The sequence below is a fragment of the Camelina sativa genome, chromosome 5, assembly GCF_000633955.1.
Source record: "Camelina sativa cultivar DH55 chromosome 5, Cs, whole genome shotgun sequence".
NCBI classification, from domain to species: domain Eukaryota; kingdom Viridiplantae; phylum Streptophyta; class Magnoliopsida; order Brassicales; family Brassicaceae; genus Camelina; species Camelina sativa.
This window is the reverse complement of record NC_025689.1, coordinates 9,043,730-9,053,442: the sequence shown is the minus strand read 5'-3', so window position 1 is coordinate 9,053,442 and position 9,713 is coordinate 9,043,730. Positions and strand designations below refer to the sequence as shown.

Below are 9,713 nucleotides of genomic sequence, written 5' to 3'. Positions count from 1 at the left end.
CATTTAAGTTTTATGTATTAGTTGAAGTGCTTTGAAAAGTGTATCATCGACATTTAAGTTGCGAGACACACGATTTTTCATCAACACCCTATGTCGACCACATACATAAATTGCTTTCAGATTTTATTAGTAGTATTCATTTAATTTAACTTCACGCATCCGGAATTTAATACTACTACAGTATATTCTTGAAAATTGATAAATTCCCAATAAATTATCTTATTTTTGGGAAAGAAAGTAATGTAAAATTGGGAAAATTGCTTTTGAGAAATTGGACGAATGCATTGAAACTACTCTTACTCAGTAGTTCAGTACTAGTATTAAAAACAATATCCAAGTATTTTTTTTATAAAAAAAAAAAAAAAAATTCCAGCTTTTTATAAAATTATTTATGTTCACTTGCTAAACCGAACGTACACACAACTGGACTTTTGGTCTGATATTTTTGAGTTTCTGATATGTTTCGTAAAAGGACACGCGCTGAGGTGCGTGATGATATGGAGTGGGCCAAGACCAAATCAAAATTTGGACGTATGTGATCGATTCTATTTTCGAATTACAAATAACCATTATAGAGTGAGTGAGAGATATAGCTCGAGCTCGTGGTAGGTCCTCCTATAACGCCGCTTTATAATTTTATCTAAGAGAGAAGCAGTTGCGTAATAATTGAGATAAACCAACGCAAGTGTTCTCTCTCAATTAACATCTATACTAGTATACGGTATGACGCATTATTGCAATTGCAAATCCACGTTACATGCATTATACGATATCATATAACAACAAAAAAAATGTGTGTTTCTCCTCAACTAGTTGATTTGATATCTATAGTAATAATTTTCGATCAAATCACCTCGAAGTGTTATAATATCCTTGGATGTGTGTATATTAACTTATCGTACATAGGCTAAATAATTTATTGGTACACACTCAAACTGGAAGTCTGAACATATTATAATGACACAAAATAAATTCTCCTTCTACAGAAATTTTGCTTCATCTTCAAAGGTCTTTCTCTGTACACTCAAACTTGAAAAGGTACAACAGAGTCACATATGAAAAAATCAAAAAATCCAAAAAGGGACATTTTTAAGAATATACCAAATTATATAAGAAATTTGAAAATTACACTTAATGTTATAATTATTTGATAACTACACTTTTTAAAACAAAATACCATTTTTCTTTCTTAACCATTATTTAAATAACTAACTAATAATAATTAGAAATTAAAAAAAATAACCAAAATTCGTAATTAATTATTAAATTAATACAATTCATTAAAAAACTATATGATTTAAACAATTAAATAAAATAAGTAAAAATATTAAAAAGAAACTTACCAAAAAATCGTAATTAATTATTTAATTAATAAGAAAATATATTTACTGTATTTAAAATAAGAAATATTTAATATTTGAATAAATAAAACTATTTGTTTATATGATTTAGATTTTATTCAAAAATAAGAAGTTCAAGATTATAGAATTTATTATAAATATATGTATCTTAATTTTTTTTACTTATTTCATTCAATGTTGATTTATCTCTAAAGTCGAATTTTTAACTATAGATTTATTTTTGAAAAAATTAGAATACATACCTCATTCTTAATAGGTAATTTGAACTCTATACTAAATCTTTTAAGTCTTTGAAATGTACCCTTATGGGCTGAACTAAATGACTATTTTGTCCTTGGTTACAAATTAAATTAAACTAAATACAATATAATTAAATTAATTTATTTGAAAATTTTATTTTTAAAAATAATATGTAAACTAGATATTCGGAATTTTCTGTATTGTTTTTTAAAAACTATGAATTAATTTATTATATATAATATTAATCAATAACTAAAAAATTAAATTAAGATAAAATAAATAACATATACCCTTAATTAATAATTAATTAAACATTAAAAATTAAACATAAAATAATTAAACTCATCATTGTTAGAAAATTATTTTTAAAAATAACTGTTTATATTTTAGATATTGAAATTTTTTTGATAATGATGAATGTAGTTTATTATGGAAAATATTAATCAATAAAAAAAATTAAAAAAGTCTTTTTTGATAATGATCATGAAGTAGTTTATTATGGAAAATAAATTAAAATTTTTAAAATTAAAATTATGGAAAATATTTTAGATATTAAAATTTTTTTTTGATAATGCTGATGAAGTAGTTTAAAAAATAAATTAATTTTTTTTGATAATGATGAAATAGTTTATTATGGAAAAAATTAATCAATAAAGAAAATTAAAAAAGAAAATTAAAGAAAATTAATCAATAGATAATATTATTTTTCATTTAATAAAAAAGTTTTGAAAAATAATTATATATTTTAATTTATTTTGAAAATTGTTAACTTTAATAAAATAATAATAAATTGTGAGATTTTAGAAAATAAATCAACAGTTCAAAAAAATCGACTATGTAACAAATCAATTAATAAAAAAATAAATCGACTTTTTAATATAAGTCAACAAAGAAAAAAACATAAATCAGCAGGAATAAAATATAAGTCGACAGTTAAAAAAGTCAATCATATTAATAAGTCAACTTAAAATAAAATAAGTCTACTAAGACCAAACAAATCAACGGGAAAAAATATAAATCAACAAACAAAACAAATAAGTCAACATCATCAAAAGTCGACTTTGTAAAAAAACAATCAAACAAAAAAAAAAGTCGACAATTTTATAATAAATCGATGGAAAAATAAATAAGTCGACAAAAATTAAACTTAAGTCAACCATTCAAAATATCTTCCTTATTAATAAATCAATGTAGAATATAATAAGTCAACAATAAATAAACAAATCAACAGAAAACAAATATAAATCGATGAACAAAAAAATAAGTCAACAGTTAAAAAAATCGACTATGTTATAAATCCACTAGCCATAACATAAGTCAACTGTTCTAATATAAGTCGATGACACAGATAATTAAGTCAACAGAAGTAAAAAAACAAAAGGATTGTTCAAAAAATCGACATTATAAAGAAATCAACCTTGATTAAAATAAGTCTAAAACATATATATATATATATATATATATTATAAATTGTATAATCTTGAATTATTTATTTTTAAAGAAAATTAAATCTAAATAATATCAACAAAAATATTTAAATTCTTTTTCTTTAACCAAAATTTTAAGATAAAAAATTTATTCATGTAATCATTATTTAAAATACAATAAATAATTTTCGTTATAATTTTAAATTATTAAATAATTAATTCCGAATTTAACAATTTTAAAAAGTAATTTATTTTTAAAGTTGATTTATTTTTAAATATAAGCTAAGTTTTTATTGTTTTTATTTAATTGTTAAAATTATTTAGTAATAAGGGTATTTCTGTCCATTTTCATTCCAAAATGTGTAGTTTTCAAATAACTATAAGATTAAGTGTAATTTTCAAATTTCTTTTCAAATATAGTATAGTTTTCAAATTGTCCCTTTATTTTTCTACTTATGTTAGGTTAGTTATCTTCTCCATCAACTTATCATACAACAGTAGACTTATGTTATGTCTAGTGAATTTATAACATAGTCGATCTTTTAAACTGTTGATTTATCTTTTTTAATCGATTTACATTTATTTTTGAATATTTGTTTATTCATGGTAAACTTATCACATTCTAAATTGACTTATTAATAAGGTTAATTTTTAAAAATGTGACTTAAATTTTTGTCGATTTATTTTAATTTCTTATGACTTATATTTTGTTTGATTGGTTTTTTGTTTAGTCGATATTTGATATTGTTGATTTACTTGTTTTGTTTGTTGATTTATATTTTTTTCGTCGATTTATTTGGTCTTAGTAGACTTTTTTAATTTTATGTTGACTTTTTAATTTCGTTGACGTTTTGAACTATTGATTTATATTTTATTTTTGTCAATTTATTTTTTTCTTTCCTGACTTATATTGAAAGTGTGAACTTATTATTTTCTTAATTAATTTGTTACATTGTCGACTTTTTGAACTATTTATTTTTAAACATTTGACTATTTTGATTATTTTATTTAAATTAATAATTTTAAAAATAATTTAAAATAATTTAACTTATATTCAAATCTTGCTTAAAATATTTTTTAAAGCGTTTATAAGGTGTTTAAAAACCTTTTAAAAGCATTTACAAGCTTTTTAAAAGCATTTACAAGCTTTTTAAAAGCATTTACAAGCTTTTTAAAAGCGTTTACAATGTGTTTAAAAACTTTTTAAAAACCTTGTAAACGCTTTTAAAAGATATAAATTTCAATATTTTTGGCGGGAAAAATTTTCGATTTTGGCGGGAAAATTTTTTTTTTGGCGGGAAAAAATAATTTTTTCGGGAAAAATTTTCGATTTTGGCGGGAAAAAAAAATTTGGCGGGAAAATATTTTCGATTTTGATGACTGTACATTCTTGCTGTCACTAAAAAAGGGTAATTTGGTTATTTTGTATATAAAGAGGGGTAGTTTTAAAAATGGTCAACATGAAGTGGTATTTTAAAAAAGGGGTATGGAAAAAGAGGCATTTTTGAGAATGCCCTTAAATTTATTAGTTTGTAACTTTATAATGAAATATGTAACTAACTTAAACAAAGTATAATCCTGTATTTAAACTAATATTATCTAAAATTTTAATTAACATAAATTCAGAAAAAAAATTCTATCTAATTTTATTTTTATTTCATAAATTATATTTTAGTTAATAGTTAATGTTATCCATAGTAAATAAATTCATTATTTTCTGAAATTTATTTTAAAATTACAAGTATCTCATCTTAAAAAATAAATTATTAATTTATTTTGTTTTAAAAATATTTAATTGTTAATTAAGGGGAAAATTCATTTTGTGTATTAATTAAGATATTTTTCCAATACTTGAATAATTTAGTGTAGATTTAAAATTACTTATAAAAATTAAAACACAACTATCAAATTAATTTTAAAATCCAACACTTTTTGAAGTTTTCAAATGATCCAAAATGCGAGAATTTGAGTCAAAACTGACTAGACTATGAACTTGGAGGAAAAGACTATTTAGAGCAACAAAAATTAGTCTAACCACTCGAATATGTTGGAATGCACTCGATCATTACTTAAATCACATCCGATTGCTCCAGCAGCAACTCTCAACACATATTCAAGCATTTCAAAAGTTCCTATCATATCTACGTAGTCCCCACTCTTGGTTCCACGCCACCACTTAGGTCCAATGTGTACAAACTCCCTCACATAGACCTTCATGCTTGAAGGATTAAATCCTGCACTTATCAATGGCACGGTTCCATCGCCATCTACATAATATATTCCATCTCTTAGACAACTTTCTTCGTCATGCTCCGCAAGGGGATGCAAGTATCCTTAGATTCATACACATATACTCTTTTCATGTATGATTTAGCACACATAAAAATCTAATATATAAATTCAATATAGTTCATTTGTGCATGTATGAAAAAGTCGATTCTCTTTAAGAGATTTTGTTTTTTTTTTTTCTTTTCGTTTATATCTCAAAAATATAAATGTCGTTTGAAAAGTAAAAAAATAAAATTCTACGAATATTATACCCCCTCTTTGTCATAAATGATGATTTCCTAAGATGTTCGCATAAATTTTAAAAAAATGTTTGATGTTTAGCTTAAATTCATTATTTATTTGTAATATTTCTCATAATTATTAATCAATAGTAATTCATCAAAAAAATTAAATTCTCAACTAATAATTTTTGAAATTTATAATTTTCTAGCATTAATTGATAAAAATTTACAGAAAAACAATCTTTTATCATCATAGAAAATGATATTTTCTTTAGTAATACTATTATATTTTGTTTTTGGAGGTCAACCTAACAAGATCTAAAAACTCTGCAAAAAACAATGTTCAGGCCTTTTAACGCCGTCCAAATGCACAACCCACCGCGACCAATGAACCTGATAATATATCTATATCAAACTAACTAGTAAATGATAAAAAAAAAAAAATGGTTCATTATATTGTAACTTGACCAGCATATACGACTTGTTATTGCTGTAAAACAGAGTTACACACGTCCATTAAAAATTAAATTTGATCACATAAGCAATTGTCAAATAGGATTCAATAAAACAAAAGAAATATTTTTGAGAAAATATACTTTTTTAAGAAAATTAATGTAGTTATACCTTCTAAAATACGGTAGGTATCATATAACAACAACAAAATGTGTGTTCCTCAACTAGTTTATTTGATATCTATAGTAATAATTTTCGATCAATCACTTCGAATTGTTATAATAGCCTTGCATGTGTGTATATTAACTTATTGTACATAGGCTGAATAATTTATTGTGATACTTGCCTCTAATACTGTGATTGGTTTTGCTAAATTCACGATCTACTTTTAAAGACCAGACCGGGCTATGTGACTAGGTTGATGCTAAAAATATGATTAGGTGCGGTTCTCAATTAAAGTTGTCTTAAATTCATGGTCTACACACTCTACACTATTATTTAGAGTTTTAGACCATAGGAGTTAATAAGTGGAACAAATTGTACTTATGACTATAATTTAATTTATAGACCCCCATCTTAAAGTAGATTTAGCATTCTCGACTAAACCAATCCCGACGTCTATCTAATACTTCCTCCGTTTCATAATATAGGATGTTTAGAAAAGTATTTTTGTTTCATAATATATAATATAGGATGTTTCCAACTTTCTATGCAACTTTTAGATTAAATTTATATTTATATTTAGATTAAATATAGGTTAAACCTTTTAAAAGTAAATATTTTTTAATATGTGTGTTTTCACTAAAATATCCTATATTTTGAAACGGATGAAGTATTTAATTTTATGATAGCCATTAATAGCCCATGACACACTTCATAGTTCACACACCTCTCTCATTTCATGAATGTTGAAACCCAAACCATGACTTGCTTAGTAACAATATATATACTTGGAAACTCAAGGTTAACAAAATATACACATGTTATGTTTCACTCAAAGATTTTCAAATAGATTCAAATTCATAAGGACACTGATAAAAACAAAACACAAATCGATATCAAAAACCTTAAGCAAATGACTGGACAAATGCAACTGTTTTAAACGCTACTCTTTTTTACAGAAGGAGGCCAAGATAGTCTCCGGTTTGAATTGCTAGTACTATCCTCGTCTTCTTCTGCTTCAGTTTGATCATTGTTTTGTCTCCTTGTGGTCTGAAAAGCTAAGTCGTCGAAGCTTGACTCTATTCTCCCATGAGGTGGAGTCACACAATCTGAGTCCCTATGCGTCATTTCGTTAGCTCCTGGTGTTGTTGGTAAAGAAACTGCAGAGTTACCTACTCGAAGGTCTTGAAGAGTCGCAAATGATTCTCTCATCGCAGACATGGCCTCAAAGAATCTCGTGCATGACGCTAGTGCCACAGGTATTGGACGCAGCATTTCCTATGAATTTGAGGGGGGAAATAAAAGTAGAGAGATTGAGACTATAGCATTTCAAACCAAAAAATCAACTGTGATGCAACACATTCCATAAAGTGGCAATCTCTTTCTCTCTTATTGCAAACAGATTAGAAACACAGAAATCTAATTCAAGGCCCTGATGACACAATTGATCTATTTTTCTAAGTTGCAGTGAGAATTCTTCTGCAATGGTATACAATATACACTATGAACAACAAATTAGATTCCAACTGAGATGAGCAAACCAAGATATGTAATGTGGGTTATGTCTGAAAGATGTAAATAGTTAAACATGTAAAAGAGAGTAGAATCATACCCCCCAGACAGAAGGAGGTTCTTTAAAGTTCTGGCTCCATTGAAAATCAGACACTGATGCTGTTAAGGCACCATAATCACTGGCGGCTTTCATTAGTAACTCTGAAAATTGTTTCTGAAAAACAAAGCAGAACATAGCCATTAGACATAGCATCTTCGTTTCCCAACTGTGCAACTTCAAATACGAATCAAGTTTAAAATAACTAGAGCTATAAGGTGTAGTAGGTCCTGAAAGTAGCAAATAATATCAAATAGCATGACTCACCTGATATTCTGCTTCAACTGGAATGCAATCTAGCGAATAAGGTTGTTGGAGACGAGCAATGATGCGATCCTGTTATGAAAACAAACAAATGATGTAAGAGACTCCTAAGGAGCTAGTGTTTCCAACACTTTTTAACCAAGAACTCCAGTCTCTCAATTTTCAGAACAATAAAGTAAGGTATCGAATAAAAGGGATATCGCCTAAATGCAGAAAAGAAACTAGAAACTGGAAAGATGCATAAATCCTTTTCCAGAAGAGAAAAAAAAAGATTTAGAGGTAAGTAAAAAGGAGAAATCCTCTTTCTCTACCTTGTTTTGGATAACATCTTTCAATATTTGAGTAATCCTTGATAGAGTCTCGATTTTCTTTTGCATTTCACTCACATGAGTCAAATGTGCCACATTTTTATCATCCTGCAAAACAAAGAAGTTATAGACAAAGCATTCAACAATAAAACCAATCAAGCAATGCAAATTTTATGATCGATATCTGTTTTTCCACTTTGAAAGAGAAACAAAACCCTGAAAATTGATATACCTTCCTCCCTTGAAGCTCGACCTGCAAGTCTGCAATTTTCCTTTGAACAGCAGATAACTCTCTTAAAACCCTTATTAAATCATCACCTCTTTCACCATTTGACAACGCCAAGCTTTGTAGCTCTTCCTACAATGGAAAATGATTGAGCTCATAAGCTCCATTCAATATCCCGTTACCGCATTGTAAAAGCAGATAAATTTAGCTGATTGATACGAATACGAATTTTCACAAAATGTAGCCAATCGAACAGATAAATTTCCACAAATCATTTCTCTAATTCAGGACAAAATCAGATTCAACATAGTAATATTCAGAGATCAAATTCTAGATCTCATACCGTTTCTTCTACAAGTCAAATCTAATAGCAACAACAACCAGAGTTGTAGACACTATTACTCAGCTAACGAAAGTAACCGAATACAATTTTCCCGATTCAGGTGAGACTCAAGTGGAGAAAGAGAAGCGATTGGTTAAAATTACCTGAGAAGGAGGAGGAGCGACGGCGAAACCGAGATCGGAGGCGATGGAGAGAGCATCAGACAATCCGCCGATGCGCCTGATCGGTTTCTTCCCTACCCACGTCGTATCGCTTCCCATCGACATCTCTCCACCAAAGCTTTCCGGTGACGGATCCACCACTGTTGCGAAAAAAAATAAATAATAACCAAATTCAAAATTCTTTTTTTACTTCATAACAAACTTTTTTGAAAAAAAATAAAAATAAACTTAACTTGCTATTGATTTAACAAAAGTAAAAGGGGAAAAACGCAGCGAATCAATTCGTTCTAAAAAGATATATGGGCCTAGTCCAAATATTTGTTGAAGATAGCCCAACATGTTATCCGGAAGAGAAGCAATAACCATTAAACCAATGAACAGTTTATATTGGTTTGAAATTGTTATTGGTATAGTTATGTGTCATCTTTTGAATTTAAAACTTATATGTTTTATAGGTGAGATGAAACTTAAAACTTTAAAAGTAGTAATGTATATAGTCGTCTTTAAGTCTAAGAGATATATTAGACTAATATATATACATCAATAATCAAGTTGGAAACCATTAACGTTTAATTTATTCGTCTCAGTTCATCAACATATATTTACAAGAGAGAAGAATAAGGTTAGTTTTGATGTGAGCAAACGATAC

General features: G+C 26.9%; 1 protein-coding gene across 1 annotated transcript; it reads right to left on the bottom strand.

Annotated features, from left to right (window-relative positions):
* LOC104786277 (AUGMIN subunit 2) lies at positions 6,920 to 9,272 on the bottom strand. Its single transcript, XM_010511638.2, has 6 exons — positions 9,047 to 9,272; positions 8,567 to 8,692; positions 8,338 to 8,442; positions 8,030 to 8,098; positions 7,766 to 7,879; positions 6,920 to 7,431 (listed from the first exon to the last, which is right to left on the bottom strand). The coding sequence occupies exons 1-6, from the start codon at positions 9,167 to 9,169 to the stop codon at positions 7,090 to 7,092; spliced, it is 879 nt and encodes a 292-aa protein (XP_010509940.1). The 5' UTR covers positions 9,170 to 9,272; the 3' UTR covers positions 6,920 to 7,089.

What these genes read in the sequence shown, in the direction of transcription:
- LOC104786277 (XM_010511638.2), bottom strand. Translation starts at nt 9,169, where the DNA reads ATGTCGATGGGAAGCGATACGACGTGGGTAGGGAAGAAACCGATCAGG. An exon ending in TCGCTCCTCCTCCTTCTCAG is followed by an intron (nt 8,693 to 9,046) that starts GTAATTTTAACC and finishes TTTCCATTGTAG; the next exon opens with GAAGAGCTACAAAGCTTGGC. An exon ending in TCGAGCTTCAAGGGAGGAAG is followed by an intron (nt 8,443 to 8,566) that starts GTATATCAATTT and finishes TTTGTTTTGCAG; the next exon opens with GATGATAAAAATGTGGCACA.